We start from the raw sequence: 21493 nt of genomic DNA, 5'->3' as shown, positions 1-21493 counted from the left end.
TACTGCAAAGAGGATGAGTTCTGTTTTGATGAAACTGAACACTCCTCGATATTAGCTGTGCCATCAACTCTTCAAAAGTTGTCTGTTAATGTCTAGCATCTGTATTTGTAACTGTTATTCACGTGAAAGCTCTGCTCTCCACTGTGAATGCAGAAACATGTGGAGAGATGTTAAATGAAATGATGATTGTACTGACATTTGAATGTGATGCGAGTGTAGATCTAAGATGTTATGTTTCTTCATCACTCTTATAAGCTCTCACTAGCACTAGACAAGCACTTACACTTTCCCATTATGCCTCAGTTCTTTCTTAAATATTTATGCTTCATTCTGTGTTCAAAGTGTTACCAACATGAGAATAATGCAGAAGGGTACATGTTTATATCTAAGTATAAGTTTCAGTTAAATTATCATATTTGCAATATCTCCATATGATGAGAAAAATGCCAGTTGGTTTGGAAGTATCAAAGAGTTCCTCAATGAAAATACAGATGCAGACTAACACACAGGCAGAGGAGACTTGCCAGATATGATGAAAAGAAAATAATATTTTGTTGGTATCACATGCGATTTTTCCTGCACTTAGTTTCCCCTCTCTTTTTAAATACGTTCAGTACTGGTAACTGAATCTATTCAGAAATTCACATGTGGACAAGAAATAAGTGTCCAGTGGAGGGGACTTTAGTTTTTTTCATTAAAATTGTTTACATTGTGTGTCAGTACTTTAAATTCATAAAAAGAGGTAGCCAAATATTGTCATGTTTTCATTCTTTACTCACTTCCTGCATGAGTACGGTAAAATTGTGAATAGGGGAGGCAATTTTAATTTCTGATGCTAGAAGAAAATAAATGTCTCAGAAGGTAGTTGTCAACATGACTTTGTTTTAAAAGTTTTGTCTGTGTGTGGTTTGAGGAAGAGCATAAGGTCATATTTTCACAACATATGTCTGCACAATGAATTATTCTGTGTAATTTATGTTTTGACTTTCATGTTCTCTAGAAGGTGATATCTCTTAATCTCTTAGAATATTTTTAAGACAAAGTTCAGTATCAACTCCACAAAAAATGTCAGTTGCATTACAGCAGACCACACATAACAATTACTACAAAATTTGAACAATTTATAACAAATGTCAGTAATCCCTCCCCCCTCCCCTAGGTGAAGCATTTATTGATGATGTTTTAACAGCTATGTATCCAATACACTCGCAGATACTTTCATCTTTATAATGATCAAAATTTTTATGGTCTAGGATACAGTAATTGATATATTTCATTACCACATCTCACATAAAAATTGGTGTCTTCACTATTGCCTTGTGACTATGTATTACCACACACTCTTTAATTTTCATATAAATAATTAATCAGCAACATGCTACACACTGTGTTTAAGGTTCAGTAATTCAACTAGTAATATTACACGATAATTTAAACTTTATTTAGCAGTGGTTGGTTGACATTGTTTGGTAAACTGTTGTATAAGCAGCCATCAGCCAGTTGTAAATAAAGAGGCACCAAGTTTTCTGTTATAAAGTGACCTAGAACAAGCCAGGCATATTGAACACATCAATTCGAAGCCGAGTACAGACTATTATTTATTTATTTTTAAGGTGTCTAAAAGTATGCATAATGAGCATTCATGCCTACTATGCATATTTCAGTGTGCATCTGAAATATGGCCAGTAATAATGGGGTGATTCCCCAGCACCTCAGGGGACCTTTAGAATACAAATGAGAGCCATCAGATCACTGCAAGGAGCAGAGTTAGACTGTTGTTTAAAATACTGAAAGGGCAACAATTACAATGCATGTATGTTGTGGACACACTGACATACAATTATATTATTGGCAATGATAGCTCCACGAGATAAAATTGTAATATACACAATCAAAACACAAGATTAAAAGGGAATTCCAGCTAATACTAGTTTGTGTCTGAGGGGGTGTGTTGTATGGTAATAAAAGTGTATAACGAGTTGCCAGATGATTTAAAATGTAGGCCTAAATTAAATATAAATGCATCTGGAAGGTCTAATAGGGAACAGTATCACTGCTTCTTTTCAATAAGTGAACTCACTCACTTTGTATATGTACACGTATAGATGTGAGATTTGTTTTACATGTGTTTGTCATTTGCTCCTGAATGTTCACTACAGTAAGGGCATAAATTTAGCTATATGACCTTTTACCGGCTTATTCGTATTTGGATTGCTCTGTAGATGTGTATCTATGAATTAAGGATCGGTTGTTAAAGTGGTTGACACGTTATGTTAAGATTTGCCGCCGCGAATGGATATGTCATTGGCGATTTCCGAACGTACCAAAGCGAACTGTCCGCGCGAGGCAGAACTGTGCGCCTTTCAGTCGCAGCGGCCGAGCACTCAGAATTCGGTTTCCTATTGGCTGCCGGTCGACCCGTAAGAAATACTGGAGCTTTGGGCGCGCGCATAACGTGAACAGTGTGCCTGAGCTTTGCGGTGCGGGAGAAGCAAAGGATCTAAGTGGCTGGCTGTGAGAGCGAAGACCGGCGCCATGAGGCTAGTTGCCGCGCTGCTCGTCTGGGCAATTGGCAGCAGCACCGTCGCAACGGTGAGTCTGCTGTTTTTCAGCTTCAGTGGTCTGCCGGCAGCAGCGGTGAGCGTATGAGACTAAGTCGAAAACAGAGCGAGAACACAGATATTGTCGCCCGAGAAAGACAGCGATGTCCTCTAAAGAGACGAAGGACTCACGTCTCTTACTGTTTTAATAGCAGTGCGTCGCAGGAGCAACAGCTTTGTGCACTGAAGTAGTTATATATTTTTAAAGGAATTGTCAGGGTTGATTGTGTTCTTTGTGGATAGCCTCTAAGGATATTGTGAGAACGTCCGTCAGTTTGTTCTTTCAGTTAAGCGATGGTACTGTAAATAACATATTGTATCAAGTATTTCCAGGTTAACCCTAGGACTTAAAAACATTGGATATGTCGGTTTCGTTAAGTGTTTTGCTAATAATAATTGGTACCGTATCGAAGGTACACGTTGCGCAAGACGATTTATTTTCCCATCAGCTATTTATGTTGCACTGCAGTGTGTGCGATCTCCTGTGAGTTGTTAATTTATCTTACTGCCTGAAATTCTGTTAATAGATGAAAGCTTTTAACACTTTGTTCAGTCGGGCTTAAAGCTTTTCCTACGAAAGAGCTATAGCCTGATATCGGTAATTCACTTGTAGGCACGTGGACGAAGCCTGTGAACACGTTCAGTGTGTGATCATCATCACTTGTTTAGTGTCTACATCCCCACGATGTTGATATACGATTTGGAAAATACATGGGTACGGTAACAAAAACGTGAAGTTTCTTTGCAAGCAAAAGAATCGAAAGAGCGGCAGTTTTCGAACTTGATTTTATGGCAAATGTGGTTAATACAGACGTGCAACTCAGTACATTACCGTACCCGCGAACAATTTTTCTCGAGCGAACAGCTTGAATTGGTAAACACTACTGTGTAGGAACAAACTAGTGTAATTTTATTATTAAAAACATTATGGCATACTGCAATTGATAACGAGTAGCCTTATATATGGTGTGAGAAAATTAGCAAAGAAAGTTTATAAAAATATGTAACATCCGAGACAGTATTATAATGACAAATTCGTTATCCGAATAGTTACTGACCTTGGTCGTCTAATTCTCGGTTCGCTGTTTTCGGTGAGTCAACTCATAAATTGTTTCGTGCCATTGTTCAACAGTTTCCTTCGCAGTGGTGATGGGATTTCTTGATAACGTCATCGTTTCAAAAGATGATGATTACGAACAATGAACAGAGAAGCATAAGTTACCTATATGTACCGCCTAATTTGTACTAGTGAATGGGATAAAACAAAAAAATAATTCTGAACATAACACAGCAGCATTTTGAACGTTATTTTGGTTATTCTGCGAGTTCGTAACAGAATGGGAACGCTTCGCTTTCGTGTAACTAATGTTCTATGCTTGACGTACGCAATCTTGAGGCAGAAGGGTATTGATTTTCACATGGAATGGTGTCGCAAACAAGGCCTATAAGCTTTCAACAACGCCCCGTTGAATGTAAATATTTAGATACAATTTTGAAATCAGTCTTCCATCTGCATAATGCAAGTAATGCCGTGAGACAGTCTCAAATGTTCGGTTTCATCGAAACGACATCCGTAATAGCGTTACTAAATACATGTTCATGTGTTTTGGTTCATCCTAATATACCTATTGACAACTGATTGGTTACTAGTATCGGCAGTTGCAGAACTAAAAAGTGTCATGTCTATTTATGCCAGAAAAATTTCTACTTTTATTTCCAAAAGCATCAATGTTTGTCTGTTTTACATTATACGTACATACATCTCTCTTTAGTTATTTAACTTCACGCTTGTATGTAAAATAACGGTAGACGGCTACTGATTACGTAATTTCAAGTCACGAATGATTATTTTGAAAATTAAAAAAAGTGCTTCGAACTGCGAAATTGATAACAATGGTGCAATGCAACGCATTAACAACTTTCACTTATCTGCAGTGCTTGTAATTTAGTATCGTCCGCTTATGCGTTGTTTTTGGAATGGTTTGTATCAAACTTTTTTAAATTGTTGCCACAAATCAGCGCGCTGTGGCAAGGCTCCGACGTAAACATTGTAATTTTGTTGCCTGGTGTTCCTAAGCTCCAACATTTAATTTGTTAAATCAAACTAAGATATAAGTACCCGAATAGACTAGTGTTACGTGATATTGAAGAGCTCGTTTCGCGCTATTGGAACCGCCAAGAAAACTCTTGAGTTCATGCTCTAGAGACTTTTCGTTCGATCCAATTGAGTATTTTGACTTCGGCTGACGACATGGTATATATGACCTTGAGTTAGGTGCATCCGCACTGTGCCTTTTTTGTGTTCAGACACGCGCATAAATTTCCAACGGCGCAACAGAGCATGAAATTTGTGCATGCGTAATTTTCTGGAAATGGAGGCCATGCGTAAAGTGCATTGCTTCCCACATTCGGTGGGAATCTTCGCGCTTTCTAACAGACGACAGGCAGGCAGGTAGGTGTTAACGTGGGTTTGACTTCGTAATGAGCTGAAGTTACAGTGTGAAGCGATTTACGCGCAATAATGTCTGTTGACTGCAAAGGAAGCACGCGTGAATTTGCAGATATTTATAGTAAAGTCGTATTTAACGCCGTTTCAACAGATTAATTGAATAAAAAATTGAGATATGATGCCCTGAGCGTCAAGTATTAGAAAGTTTCCGATCATATTACTGTAAAGAATAAGAGACAGTAAGTTTGAGAGAGAAGAATTAGCCAGAAATTTATGTAGGTGTATATGAAAACTGTGGACGAATAGTCACGCTGTGACGACTTAATAAACAACTGAAGAGCCTGCCTGACATGTTGACAAAACAAATGATGGGGTACCGCTATATGTAGCTCATCGGCAAACTATTAGAAATAGGAATGAAGTTCGGTGGTGATGCAAAAACACGAACTTGGAAAACACAACCTCTGTTCTAGTGGATTATAGCGTCCATGAATTTCCCAAATTTGTCGAGTCTGAGGATGTTAATCTACACAATATATAATCGTTTATGATTAAAGTTGTGTAAACATATTTTTTATAAAATAAAGATTAAGAACCTCTCTTAAGCATTTCTCAGTTTTCAGGAATAATCACTAGAATGGTTTGTTTTGAAATGCAAAACAGATAATTCAAATTGGTAGGCCTGTGTAAGTTGCCGGTTGTTAGCTAACGAAATGGTATTGCCAGCCTTATCGCTGCAGTTACGCAAGCAAAAAAACTCGCTGTGACTTGAAATTTGAAAATGAAACGTTGTCGTCACTTTGTATTTCTCGTCCCTCTGTTACTTAGATACTTTTCTACCCACGGTCGCTTTTGGGTTTTGTTTTTCTGTTTCCTTTTCATTACAAAAAAGGACAAGCACAAGCTCTGAAGCAAAGAGGAGGATACATAGCGTACTGCACGCGCAATGAGGCAACGCGAGAACGCCCATGCGTACATGCGTTATTTCCACAAATTTCTGTGCATACCTTTTATCACCGCGCGTCTGCGACTGCGCACGAGGAATGAGGCATCGTTTGGACGTACTTTTAGTTATGGACACTTGCTCTATCTTCCGAACTAGTTGTTTGCAGCAGACAATCACTGTAACGGCTTTAGAGAGACTTGGTTGGTTTAACATACATTGGCACCTGAGCAAACAGACAGAGCGGTCGGGGTGTGGGAGCGGCTTGCCGGCTCTTGACTGGACCCGTGTTAGTTTCTAAATCTGGGCGCTGGGCAGGCTCCCAGATCGGAACACGCCCCGCCGCAACCCGCGCTGCCGCGCATAGTCCCGGCCAGCCGCCTACGTGTCAAATTCTGTGGCGTGAGAATTGGGGTGCTACAGCTGTGTGACACGATGCACGTGTTGCAGCTCTTAAGTCATCAGCTGAGACAGTGTTTAATGTTCCTTTTATTCTGCCTCCGCTTATCACTTAAGCAACATGTTAAGTCCTCCTCCTACAGCACATTTAATTTGATGACAGTCGAACAGACAACTTACGAGCAGGTCACGCGGGGCAAATGATGACACCGTGTGCCTTATGTCAGCGCCGTGCCTGCAATTAACTGCCGTACGAAATTAATAACTGGCGATCACAATATCCTCTACAATAAGGCGATGTCCATTGACTTTACTCTCCAAACGGCAGAACACGCCTACGTCCTTATCATTCACCCAGATATACATTGGTGAGCCAAAACGTTATGATCACCTGTCCGTCTTTGGAACGAAATACGTGACTGATTCTGAGTATCAAGGATCAGACAGTTTGTTGGTAGATTTGTGGAGGTACGTGGCATTGTGTGTCTACGCACTATTCATGTAATTCGCGTAAATAACGGGCCGCTGATGTGAATAAGCAGTAATGGCACCAGATGGGTTGCATAGCATTTACATCAGGCCAGTTTCATCGACGAGACATCAACGTGATTTAACTATAACCAGTGCTGTTTTTCTGGGGGAACGCTGGGGGATGCGTGCCCCTAAACTTTTCCGTCGACAAAGTAATTTTTTTACGATGTTGAGAAAGTGCCAAAGATTTATTTCACGGACGTAAATTTTTTATTTCAATTTTTCGTGTTGGTAATTGCAATACGAACGATACCAGTGCAGTTTTTGGTGGGAGAATCGATGTCATTGACTGTTTCAAGCATTTCGAAGCTGCGGCAACCGTTCTCGACAACTGAATTGCTGGCAGCCAGTGCGACAAGCATGTAGTGCCTTCGCCCGCTAATAGTGGGCGTTGGTAGTGCTAAACGGATATGCATACGCTCAAATCGCATGCTTCATTTGAGGTGATGTAAACTTTAAGTGTTCGATACCACTTTCTCTTGAATGTCTGTGCGTTTCTCGGTATCGCCTGCTTCGTTTGAGCTGTAAAGTCAACTGAAGAGTCCGATACCATTTTTTTTTGTTATTCGACGTGTTGATGACGTCATGGCTAAAAGCAGACGGGTGGTATCCCATACTTTAGTTATAACTAATTTTCGCTGCATGTCGGAGTACCCTCAAACTTTTTTTTTTTTTTTTTTTTTTTTAGAAAAAAAGCACTTACTATAACTCTCCTCAAAGCACTGTATCACGGTTCTGCTCAAAGATATCATTGTTGGAGAATACATCAAGCATGAAGGGATGCAGGTGGTTCGATTATACCATAGATCCCTTGCAAGCGAAGGAGAATGTCCCCTACAGCATATTACTGCACCCACAAGCCTAGTTCCGTGGCGTGCTGCACTCTTCGAGCCGCCGTAGTGTAGCAAAAATGTGATTCACCCTAAGAGCCGACACGTTTCCACTGATCGACTGTCGAATATGGTCCCGTGCCACTGCACACGCTACTGACAATGTCGTTGAGTCAACATGTGAACATGGAGGGGTCGTCTGCTGCGGAGCTCTACGTTCAGCAATGTACTATAAACGGCATGCTCTGAATCACTTGTGCTCTTTCGGCAGAGCTGTGAGAGATCACCATCTATCCTACTTTACAGAACAGACAAACCTCCGATCCCCACGTTCTGTGAAGAGTCGTGCACGTCCACCATCTAGCGCCTAGAGGTAGTACTCCCACTGTTCTGCTACCTCTTTCCGTAGATGCTCACGACAGTAGCAAGTGAACATTCGACGAGCTTCGCGGTTTTCGAGATATTCGTTCACAGGCCCCGCGTAAGAATAATGTGCCCTTTATCAAATTCGCTTACCTCAATCGATTTCCCCATATCTTGGCTAGGGTGATTCCCCCGTCCGTGCCTGCTTCGCTTGTCGCGTCACGTTCTCGCAACGCCACAAGGCGGCATCCAACGTCACAGTGGGCAGTGGTCATAATCTTTTGCTTATCAGTGTAATGCATAAATCAAAGTGCACGTATTACCGAGAAGCCACAGTTGGTTCACGCATTGGCGTAGGTAGGTAGGTAGTTCGGCACACGGTGCGGTGTTTTAACTCGCCACCCCTCCGCCCCGCTTCCATAAAACCCACAAAAAACATCTTTTTCTTTGTATATATGGTTCTCGGGCGAGACGTCGGATGTCATAGTGAACTCCACAATATTTCGTCAGCGCAACTGGCCGACATCTGCAAGTGCGACGAACACACTGTTAAGGCAGGACCAAGGCCACCTATTTATGCCAGTCTTCGGCAGGAAGTGCGCCAAATTTGATGGCCAATAGCTGGAAGGACAGTAACGCCACCTACAGGATGAAGAACCAAAGACTTCGGCGCACGCGCGGAGGCTGCCGCCACTGCTGTGCGCTGCCATCGGCAGCCCCAGCGACCTCTGTCGGAGGCCTCAAGCCCGGAGGGTGCCGCTGTTACTCTGCGCTCGGACGCCCCAGCGATCTCTGTCGGAAGCTGCAAGCAAAACTGCGCGTCCACGTAGGCGCCTTGATTATCCTCCCGTTGTCAGTAGAATATTTATGTTGGTGGCGAATCGTCGTCCGTCTTATGACCAATAGTACTCCTCTCTGCTCGAAGCGACTTCAATATGGCCAGTGCTGGATCCCAAGCTGTACTAAGCTGAAAGCCCCTGTCTCTGTTTACATGATTCGTCGAGCTACCTATTTCCACTGCTTCCTTAATAACACTGTCCCAGTACGAACTCGTCGATGCGAGAATTTTTGTATGTTGATAATTCATAGAATGGCCTGTACTGAGACAATGCTCGGCCTCTGCAGACTTTTCTGGTTGCACCAGATGAGTTTAGCGTCGGTGTTCAATGCATCTCTCTTCTACAGTGCGACAAGTTTGTCCGTAGCTACAAGGAATCTCGTAAACACCGGGTCTTCTTAGGCCAAGGCTGTCCTTAGATGAGCCTAAGAGAACTCTGAGTTTTGCCGGCGGACGAAAGACACATTTAACTTTATGCCTCTTCAATAACCTTCCTATTTTTGAAGAGACACCGCCGATCTATGGTAAGATGATCATTCCCCTTTGTTCTTCGCCTTCTTCCACTTCCTCACGTTGGGTAACCCGCTTCAGTTGTAAGACACTGCGAATCTCCCGTTCGGAGTATCCATTTTGTTGGAAAGTGGTACGCAGATGGGAGTAGCTCATTGGATAAGCCGTCTGAGTCTGATATGGCTCGTGCTCTGTGGACCAACGTTCTCAATACGCCACTTCGTTGCGAAGGATGGGGACAGCTGGTGGCCTGTAAGTACAAGTCCGTCGTGTGCGTTGGTTTACGGTACACTGCGTGACCTAATGTCCCATCTATCGTCGCTATTGGCCATCGAATTTGGCGCCTCCACGCATGCGCACTTCCTGCCTAAGACTGGCATAAATAGGTGGCCCTAGTCCCGCCTTAGCAGTGTGTTCATCGCGACTGAAGAAGTCGGCCAGTTGCGCTGACGAAATATTGTGGAGTTTTCACTATGGCATCCGACGTCTCGCCCGAGAACCATATACAGGGTGTTACAAAAAGTTACGGCCAAACTTTCAGGAAACGTTCTTCACACACAAACAAAGAAAAGATGTTATGTGGGCATGTGTCCGGAAACGCTTAATTTCCATGTTATAGCTCATTTTAGTTTCGGCAGTATGTGCTGTACTTCATCGATTCACCGCCATGATTTCACACGGGACACTGTGCCTGTGCTGCTAGAACATGTGCCTTTACAAGTACGACACAACATGTGGTTCGTGCACGATGGAGCTCCTGCGCATTTCAGTCGAAGTGTTCGTACGCGCCGGCCGATGTGGCCGAGCGGTTCAAGGGGCTACAATCTGGAACCGCACGACTGCTACGGTCGCAGGTTCGAACCCCGACTCGGGTGTGCGATGTTCTTTGGTTAGTTAGGTTTAAGTAGTTCTAAGTTGTAGGGGACTGATGACCTCAGCAGTTAAGTCCCATAGTGCTCAGAGCCATTTGAATCATTTTTTTGTTCGTACGCTTCTCAACAACAGATTCGGTGACGGATGGATTGGCAGAGGCGGACCAATTCCATGGCCTCCACGCTCTCCTGACTTTCATTAATGGGGGCATTTGAAAGCTCTTGTATACGCAACCCCGGTACCAAACGTAGAGACTCTTCGTGCTCGTATTGTGGACGGCTGTGATACAATACGCCATTCTCCAGGGCTACATCAGCGCATCAGGGATTCCAAGCGGCGGAGGGTGGATGCAAGTAACCTCGCTAACGGAGGACATTTTGAACATTTCCTGTAACAAAGTGTTTTAAGTCACGCCGGTACGTTCTGTTGCTGTGTGTTTCCATTCCATGATTAATGTGATTTGAAGAGAAGTAATAAAATTGGCTCTAACATGGAAAGTAAGCGTTTCCGGACACTTGTCCACATAACATATTTTCTTTCTTTGCGTGTGAGGAATATTTCCTGAAAGTTTGGCCGTACCTTTTTGTAACATCCTGGATACAACATGTCCGTCGGGAAAGCCTGAAGCAACACATCTTTTTCTTTCTTTTTTTATGGGAGGGGAGAGCAAGCCATTTTTCGATACAAGTGTTTAAGCAGTCAAAATATGTTAGCTAGTTTTTATGAATGGAAATAAGTAAACTCATTTTTATAAATAACTTTGTTTAACTGATTAGTAATGACTTAGCAGCAGTGGCAGCTGCTGTGTAAGAGCACGTGAACACCCCAACTTTCGACACCTTGCGGATTTATTGGTTATTTTTCTGTAAATGCTGTTAAACGTAACATAGGTTATGCAATCTGAAAGACACGGCGCTTAAATGTACTGCGCTGTTGCTCCTGTAGAGTACTTAGAACTTGGCATCGGGGTCGCACGTGCACTTTTTTAAGCTTTTGAGCATGCGCAACTCGCGTGACGTAATTGCCTTATGGGTCAGACGCATACGGATTTGATGAACCACGTGGACGGTTCACGGTTCACGCTGTGCACTGTTAGCCCTTGCCATTCAGCCAGGACCACGCGGCACGTACTGTTATACTGTTATCCCCGTCCGCTCAGCATAAGTCCTGTTAGATGACAGTGCACTCTCCAGACATGCTAATTCACTCACTATATGCTGTAGTAAAATCAGATCGGACGTCAGTATGTGTTAAATTTGTATTGAAAGTAAATCTTATTTTGTGAATGAGTTATAGTGTATAAAGTTACGAATTTTCTCATACAGTAATACGTTTGAGGCACTGAGAAACAAAAGTGTGAGATTATAGTATTCATTTATGCTTCTGAAATCTGTTGAACTTATGGTGAGTCAGGTTTATCTGTGCTGTAGGCCCACACGAAAAGCTGATCACTAGTTTCTCTGATATTCTTTTAAATGTGGGACTGACGGTGGTGTGCTTTAGGCCCTTATGGATCTCAGCGCCTTATTTGCGTTAGTTTTTAGTCCATGTTGGTAGACATTTCTACTTGAATTTAATCATTTCCAAAAACGGCGTTTTGTGTATGAGTCGGTTGTTTACTGTGCGGTAATCGCCTTCGTGTGCAGTGTAAATACGAAATACGTTGAATCTGATTTAAATGCTGACACAAATGTAAAGTTGCGAGAACGGGTCGTAAGTCGTGCTTCGGTAGTTAAGTCGGTGGAGCACTTGCTCGCGAAAGGCAAAAGTCCCGAGCTCGAGTCTCGGTCCGGCACACAGTTTTAATCTGCCAGGAAATTTCATATCAACGCACACTCCGCTGCAGAGTGAAAATCTCATTCTGGGAACAGAAAAGTAAATTACCAGGAAAAGTTAGCGCAAAGGAACTAGGGCCTTCGAGAACAGATCCTTTGATTGAGAGGGTAAAAAAATCAAATAAGCGTGACTCCAAGCGAACACTCAACAGGAAAGTGTACAGTTAGCACAAGTCGCTGTAAGGCTACAGCGTAAGAATATCTGACTTTTAGCTCGGAAGTAAATTCGTGAACTAATACATCTATTACGGATCTTTTACATTTGTCCGAAAAAATGAAAAGCACGGAAACACTCACTCACTGAAAAATGCGGAATTGAGAGTTGCGGAAGCTTATATATTATTTCGTTATTGCCCTAATCTGTGCTTAATTATGTACAAAACAACAACATTCCACAAAACAATTCTTTCTTTCTTCAGATAAGTTATGCATCTTTGTTATTATTACATAAACTTGTTGGTAAGCATAACTGTTGTACAGCAGATGCCACTAATTTCACACTCTCAAATTTATCTGAATCTAAAAATTTGTGAACAACCGGAATGTATGCTCATGAGTCGCTACTGCTCAGGACACGTAACCAAAGAACTTCGTGATAGGCGACTTTAACATGTAGCGTAGAATCACTTCCTTCTAACTTCTTCTGCTGCAAATTTTGAAACTGCGTCATCAAAGTCAATATTTTTAGCTACAGTATTTTCAATTTGCAAGATTGCCAAATTAGAGGGTCTTGCTTTATTCATAAAAGACCTAAGATAATTTTTAATTAGTTTGAGTTCTGAAAAATTCCTCTCACTCCTTTGCACCCTCCGTACTACTAAGAGAAGAAAAAATGACACACACAAAAATTCATATGATTCCATTTACTTACATAGAAATGAATAAATATTTTATCATCTGTAGTGTGTATAAGGTGCAACAGGAAAAGAAAAGGTAAGGCCAAACTTTCAGGAAACATTACTCACACGTAGAAGATGACAATATTTTATCTGGACGTGGATCCAGAAGCGCGTTTGTTAGAGCTCAGTTTATACAACTCTTCAATACATTAATCATGGGAAACACACAGGAAAAAATTTATCAGCAATGTGTGAAACACTTTCCTAAATGAAATGTTTAAACTGCCTGCCGTTCGCAAAGATACATGCATCAACCCGCCATCGCACTGAATCCGCGAAGCGCTGATGTATCCCTAGAGAATTGCGTACCAGTAGTTTCACAGGCTTCCATAATACGGGCCCGAAGACTCTTCACCGTGCACCGGCATCCGGTACACAGGAGCTCTCAAATGCCCCCACAAATAAAAATCTTGGGATTTAGGTCCGGAAAGTGTGGACGCCAAGGAACTGGGTCATCTCTACCCATCTATCAGTCTGGGTTTCTGTTCTTTAGAGGCCAACGAATATTAATACTGATATGAGGAGGAGCTCCATCGTGCATGACGTATATGTTTTATCACCCTCGTTAAGGCACATGTTCTAGCAGAACAGCTAGAGTATTCTCTAAGAAAAAAAAATGGTTAGTTTCTCCATTGAGCATGAGTGGAAGAACATGAGGCTCTAAAGTCACCAACAATGCTGGCCTAAACGTTCACAGAAAAAAATTGTTGATGACATAATTGCACAAATTCGTGAGGATTCTCGACAGCCCAATTAAGGAATAGAACTGGTCCCAAAACTAAACTGAACCTTGCGGGTCTACTTTCGTGATTTGTCCTTTGGCACTAAAGCTTTTTTGAGTTATTCGGGACCGCTTTTTGTATTCTGTTTATTAATTATGACTCAGACCGGTCCTGTTTCCCATGAGTATTTCAGTGGCGAGGTGTAAGATATTCATCACTAATTGCTTTTAAAAATTGTTAAAAGTAACAGTATAGTTTCTGTAATTGTTATTATTTCTATCACTGCATGTGCATCTATACTCTGCAAACCACCGTGATGTGCATGATAGACGGTACTTCCCATTGTACCAGTTATTAGCGTATCTTCCTGTTCCATTCACGTACGAAGTGCGGGAAGAATGATTGAATGCCTCCTTGGGTGCAGTAATTATTCTGATCCTACCTCACGATCCATTTGTGGGCGATATGTACGGGCTTGTAATATATCCCAGGAGTAATCATTTAAAGTCGGTTCTCGAAACTTTGTTAATTGACTTCCTTGGGATAGTTTACGTCTATCTTCAAGAGACTTCCAATTCAGTTCCTTCAGTATCTCTGTGACACTCTTCCACGGATTAAACAAACCTGTGACCTCTGCATACTTTCAATATCCCCTGGTAGTCCTATCTCGTACGGGTTCCACACACTTCAGTAATAGTCTAGGACTGATCGCACATGTAATTTGTAAGCAATCTCCTTTTGTAGACTGATTCCACTTCCCAGTAACCTACTAATAAACCGATGTCTACCACCTGCTTTACCCACGACTGAACCTACGTGATCATTCCATTTCATATCCCTACAAAGTATTACACCCATGTATTTGTATGAGTTGGCCGATTCCAGTAGTGGCTCATCGATATTACAGTCATGGGATACTAGATGTCTTCCTTTTGTGAAGTGCAAAATGTTACATTTCTGAACATTCAGAGCAAGTTGCCAATCTCTGCACCACGTTGAAATCTTATCAAGATCTGACTGAATATTTATGCAGATTCTTTCAGATAGTATTAAAAAAATAGATAACTGAGTCATCTGCAAAAAGCAAGATTTTACTATTAACTTTGTCATTAAAATACAACATGAACAGCAAGGGTCCCAACACACTTCCCCGGGGGACTCCCGAATTTACTTCTACACCTGACGATGATTCTCCAGCCACGAAACATGCTGTGTACTTCCCACCAAAAGGTCCTCAATCCAGTCATAAATTGCACTTGATACCCTGTACGATCGTACTTTCGACAATAAGCGTAGGTGCTGTACTGAGTCAAATGCTTTTCGGAAATCGAGAAATACTGAATCTACATGAATGCCTTGATCCAAAGCTTTCAGTATATCATATGAGAAAAGTGCGAGTTGGGTTTCACATGATCGATGTTTCCAGAATCCATGCTGGTTGGCAATGAGAAGGTCATTCTGTTCAAGATACCTCATTACAGTTGAGCTCGAGATATGTTTTAAGATTCTACAACAAATATATGACAAGGATATTGGCAGGTAGTTTTGTGGATCACTTCTACTACCCTTGTTATAGATGGCTTTGTGCTTTGCCTTTCTTCAAGAATTGGGCACGGTTTTTTGTTCGAGGGATCTACGACAGATTATAGTCAGAAGAGCTGCAAATTCAGTATATAATCTGACAGGGGTTCCATCGGGTCCTGGAGCTTTGTTCAGTTTTAACGGTATCACCTGCTTCTCAACGCCACTGACTCTAATACTTATTTCATTCATCTTTTCAGTGGTACGGGGATTAAATTGGGGGCAGTTTTCCTGGGGTTTCCTCTGTAAAGGAACATTTGAAACCGGAGTTAAGCATTTCAGCTTTTGCTTTGCTACCCTCAATTACAGTTTCTGTCTCATTCACTAGGGACTAGACACTAATTTCGGTGCTACTAACAACCTTTACAAATGACCTGAATTTCTTTGGGTTCGGTGAAAGATCACTTGACTGTATTCTGCCGCGGTAGTCACAGAATGCATCATGCGCTGCTCTCTTGACAGCCAAACGCTTTTCATTCAGCATCTCTATTTGTAGCCCTAGACTTTGTTTTGCGCCTATCATCCAATAATACGTGTTTCTTTAGAAGTTTCTTCACAGTGACTGTTACCATGTAGGTTCCCTCCATTATTATGTTATAGTTAACGAGTATCCTCTATTGCAGTTATGATAAATTTCGTGTGCCATCTATTAAAGTATAATGTCCAACCTCGTCAATAATAGGCTACCGAACGCTACCAGATACTCGGAAAATACATGAATATGGATGATACTAAAAGTTCCGGTAGTCACTGTCTTGTATATATCTGAGATCAATTTCTGCGATCCTTCGTTTCGAGAACTTCTGTCATGGAGTCATAGAATGACATTTTTTGTTCCACAGACTTGAATAATTGTTTTTCAGAGGACAACAAAGCAAGGTGAAAGAGTCTGGTTTGCGGCTGGGTTTTTCGAAGGTAAGTTTCCTCTATCTTCAACGCCGAAAATGATATTTCTGCCGAAGCACTGGTTGCAGGAATGGGTAAAATTAATTTCATCAGTTTTGTTGGCTCAGGTGCTGCTTCAGTGAGAATACAAGAGGTGAGATATTGACTTTATCTTAGTACTGGCTGAAGAATATATCGTAGATATAGGATACCTACAAGGAATTAAATACAGTCCCCGGAAAGTTATCTGTATATTGGCTATACTTTTCATAATTCGGAAGTGAAAGAAATGCCAACTTATCCAAGTCTACATACCTGTCAGGTAAACTGACACGAAACACTACCAGCAATTTCATAAAACAAAGCATGGTACGATGTTTCTATCTCGCCAACCCATTGTTTCTTTGTTGGAGACTCTCAGTCGCTTTCTTCTGGCTCGATTTTAGACCACACTACTTCAAATCTACCGCGAAATTCCAGTAACTCTGGCCACCTTTCTTCAAACAACAGTCGACATCAAAGAGCTTAGTGTGCAGTATTTTTAAGACAGCTGCTGACTCGGGAAGTATACAGAAAAAAACATTAAACAAGAAATTTAAAATAAACTGCTTAAGCATCATGTGAAAGTCTTTGGCGCACACATTCATGTTTCGCCGTCCCACGCATTGGGATCATTCTTCATAGACTTGAAAAGTTTTGTATAACCATCTGGTGTTCGATACTGAAGGAAAATTTCGTTTGATCTATTCATCCAAAGCACTGGATCTTTCAGACGATTTGAAGAAAGAAGAGGGAAAACCAGAAACTGTTTTAAAAAATATTTTGCACTCGCGTATATGTTCAACAGACTGTTTCAGTAGCAAATATAATTTATGAGCGTGACCCAAGACAACTGAGCGGTATTTGTCTCTTAAGTTTTTGTACCCCATTATGCTGTCCAGCCATAACGGCACAGCCGACCGGTGTGGCCGAGCGGTTCTAGGCGCTTCAGCCTGGAACCGTGCGACTGCTACGGTCGCAGGTTCGAATCCTGCCTCGGGCATGGATGTGTGTGATGTCCTTAGGTTAGTTAGGTTTAAGTAGTTTTAAGTTCTAGGGGACTGATGACCTCAGCAGTTAAGTTCCATTGTGCTCAGAGCCATTTGAACCATGTTTTTGCTCAGAGCCGTTTGAACCATAACGGCACAGCCATCGTATTTCTGAGCTACAAGTTTTCTGCCACAATCAAATTCACTAATGTAGCCAAACAGATGCTCCGCTAAGGTAACTGCACTTCGGTTATCACCGATCTCAACAAACCCAAAAATCTCTGACATGCGCCAGTGGATAATGTGGCTATCTTCAGTCTGAAGACTGGTTTGATGCAGCTCTCCATGCTATTCCGTTCTGTGCAAGCCTCTTCTTTTCCCAATAACTACTGGAACTTACATCCTTCTGTATTTGCTTACTGTTGTTATTTCTTGGTCTTCCTCTACAATCTGTACCCCCCCCCCCTCCAGTACTAAATTAGTGATTCTTTGCTGTCTCCGAATGTATCCTATCACCGCTGCTTTCTTCTAGTCACGTAGTTCCACAAATTTCTTTTCTCCCCAGTTCTACGAAGTACCTCCTCATTAGTTATGTGACCTTCAGCATTCTTCTGTCGCCACCACATTTCAAAAGCTTATATCCTCCTCTTGCGTAGATTGTTTATCGTTTTTGTTTCACTTCCATACATAGATAACACATATCGTGAAACAATTGAAAGGTGGTACTAGCTTGAAACATCCACCGTTTTATTCATAATAACAGCAATAAACGGCGTTCATTTTAGTTCTTTCGAAATATCTGTAGAAATGACTTCAGGAATGGAATGGAATGTCACTGGAAGTACCTTGAAATCTGCAGTTGAAGCCTGCAAGTGATTTTTGTGCAATTAAGTGTAACGGTTCAACATAATTGCTCCGATCATCACTGTCCTCTGTTTCATCGTGTTCCCTGAAAGGAAATTTTGTGCGGCTGGGAGACATGTGACATCATTTAAACAGTTCACAGTGTGTCTGATTTCTTCAGCTGATCGTTATGCTTTGAACATTTGATATCGAGGCATTGTTCAAATAAAAATCTATCGTACTGCCAAATTTAATGAGTGTTCATATAGACGTAATAAGATCCTTGGAATTTTCGTATCTGTTATTGAAATTGTTCATGTCATTCACGCCATTTTTTATACAGAACACACGAAAGAAAACAAAACACATGGCCAAGACTACAATTTTTGCGTCTCTTTACAGCCACATAACTATTTGTAAGAGTACGAAGATTCTTGAAAATGTCTGACATAATTTTCAGTTACTGCATTTAAATGTGGAAGATTTAGAGTATGCCGTCCCTGTTGGATCACCTCACTTTCCTCCTTAAAACTACGTTCCCGAAACGAATCTTTCCACAGACTTTCCAGAACACATTTATAATACGATATGTTTGTGCTTTTGAGGAACCCGCTACTTTTTCCGTATTGCTTCAGCAAACCAACTTCACACTTACGCAGGATTTAACTGAAAATCCATTAAAATATACCCGTTCACTAAAACGATAACGAATAAATAATATGTAATAAAATACCATGAACCACTGAAAAGCGTACCGTGATTTATATGTATCACTGTACCGCGCAAAAGAACGGCACATGTGTCGTAAGAAGAGCTAGAGAATAGTAGGCGCTACACGATTACCAACTGCCTGTCACATCTTCACAGTCCCCCTCCTATTTCTCTAGAGGAAGCGAAATAAGGGATGGGCTTTGCAGTGGGATGCGCGCACATCGTTAATCGCTGTTGCTGGGAAATTACAGGAGTGTAGCATGCAGCCTACCAGGTCCTGTGGCATTCCGAACTGGTGAGTGTCACGCAGACAGCTGTTACTATCTTAAATGCCCCTGGGTTAACAGTGCGTCTTACACGTACAAAGTACGCTCGCAACTGAAATTGATAAAAAAATATATACCAAGAATTCTGAAGTGTGAAATGGATGTCTTGTAAATATTCCATCACTCTATTAGATTTGTTGACTAATTAATTAAATCATTACCCTCTGTGTGCAGGCAGATTTTCCTTGCAATATATTGGTAGATTTTAGGACTGGGCTGGTAAATTTGGTGGGATTCGATCCTGCAACAACCCAGCTTCCAAACCCTTCTGGAGCTTCTTTCCCTTCCCACATGTTGGTGGATAAAGTCACAGTTAAGTGACTGGGTAGGAAGTCTGCTATATTGGAGGTAATTGAGAATTTCAAATTTCAGCTCAGTTGCATGCTATATCCTTAAGCAATCTGTGGAATGGTTGAACTGATGTGTGTCCTCGTAATACCACTATTGGAGACGATTTATTGATAAGTCAGGAATTTGATGTTGCGATTGATTTTTTTAAAGCACTATATGATTCCTAAGTTGGTTCTCTCAGCTACTCCAGGACAAAAAAATGAGGAGGATGATGATGATGATGATGAAGAAGAAGAAGAAGAAGAAGGAGGAGGAGGAGGAGGAGGAGGAGGAGGAGGGTCAGCCACATGATAGGATAGTAACAATAACGAATATCACTCCCACAATCCCGCCGAAAGACAGAGTCCACTGCAGTGTACTGAGAAGCACTAAATGTGACACACTTAAACCATATTTCATTCCAAAATAGTAGTTGTCATGGCCAGGTGTCAGAGACTGCAGAAACTTTCATAGGCCACCGCCGCGGGTTAGTGATGCCCGCAGCTGCCCACTCATCTCCCAACATCTGCACACGTGCCATACCAGACGCACACAGGCCGGAGAGCGTATCACTGCAGCCACCCAGCTATGATATCATGCCATCCATTTATAAGTACACAAACGCACGGAAGGATGTTCTCTCTCATTTATTGAGAAAATTAAAGACGTAACTTCTGCTGCTGATTGTGTCTCAGTAAAAATCTTCATATTATCTCCTAATTTTCTCATTGCTGCCACTTCACGAGACATGTGTGAGAGGCTGTAATACAGCTGCCCACAACACTTACAAGAAGTGGTATAGAGCTCACCTATCTCCCCTTTCAGCAGATTATTGCTTACCCGCTGTATTCTTACGAATTGTCCATCTTTGGACCCACATGATTTCCACGACTAAGAGGTGTCACCCATCAAGCCATAGACCCCAGCTAATTTTCTTGAAATCGTGTCATGTACCAACACCACTATTCCATTAGTTAAAAGACTGTCTATTCCTCCACCCGTCACTGACTAGGTATAGATCTATCACAACAAGAAAAATTGCACACTAACATACAGGAGGAAATTCACAATCATGCAGAGATGCAGAGTATACATGGACTGCACACAGAAATTCAGAAGCATGACACCTATAATTCATTGATATAGAATTGCAGTCTAGAAGTATGATTCTCTACATGGTGTGATATCATTTGTCATATACTAGAATTAATACATTACAAATACAACAGTTCCTCTCTCTCTCTCTCTCCCCCTCCCCCCCCCCCTCTCTCTCTCTCTCTCTCTCTCCCCTCTCCCCCCCCCCTCTCTCTCTCTCTCTCTCTCTCTCTCTCTCTCTCTCTCTCTCTCTCTCCCTCCCCCTCCCTCTCCCCCCTCTCTCTCTCCCCCTCCCTCTCCCCCCTCCACACACACACACACACACACACACACACACACACACACACACACACGCACACACACACACAAACCACCACCATCCCTAATTACTTTTATAACATTCAAGGGAATCAAACTATGAATTATGAAAACTTTGCTAATGTCACCTGGTGGAGACTTGTGTGGTGATCCCGTTAAAAATACAGCTATTGATTCATTGGAGCAGGTGACCAGTGATCAAAGTCATTTGCATAAACCTATGTAAAGTTTTGTCACCTGTACTGTAGGAGGACCATATCCCATTGACTATCAATCACAAGAGAGGGTTTCTGTGTTGTTCTTCTATAGGCAGTTTGATACATTGTTTTTCTGCTGTAACACATCCAAGCAGTATATGACTACAGCTTCGTACACCACCATACATTTTGTTTTTCCACCATGACTTTAAGGTTTGTTTCAGGTACTAAACCGACATTAACATGTTTGGATCCATTGGCTCTTACAGAAAGTTGGATACTGCATGGTTTAGACTATGCAGCTCCCGTAACACTCTGGATGGCTTAAATAAATCACAGATGCGGTGTTTCTTATTGACAAAACTGTGAAGACCTCGGAACATATGG

At 41.7% G+C, this 21493-nt stretch overlaps 1 protein-coding gene across 1 annotated transcript in view; it reads left to right on the top strand.

Moving 5' to 3' along the window:
- Positions 1-1678: 1678 nt before the first annotated feature.
- Positions 1679-21493, top strand: part of LOC126285028 (coagulation factor X-like) — a 724967-nt gene continuing 705152 nt past the window's right edge. The window contains exons 1-2 of the mRNA XM_049984353.1: positions 1679-1685; positions 2506-2592. Coding sequence (XP_049840310.1) covers positions 1679-1685; positions 2506-2592 — 94 coding nt within the window. The remainder of the gene's footprint in view (positions 1686-2505; positions 2593-21493) is intronic.

This window comes from Schistocerca gregaria, chromosome 8 (genome assembly GCF_023897955.1).
Source record: "Schistocerca gregaria isolate iqSchGreg1 chromosome 8, iqSchGreg1.2, whole genome shotgun sequence".
NCBI lineage: Eukaryota > Metazoa > Arthropoda > Insecta > Orthoptera > Acrididae > Schistocerca > Schistocerca gregaria.
Note: the sequence above shows the minus strand (reverse complement) of the source record. Positions and strands in the feature narration are given on the sequence as shown.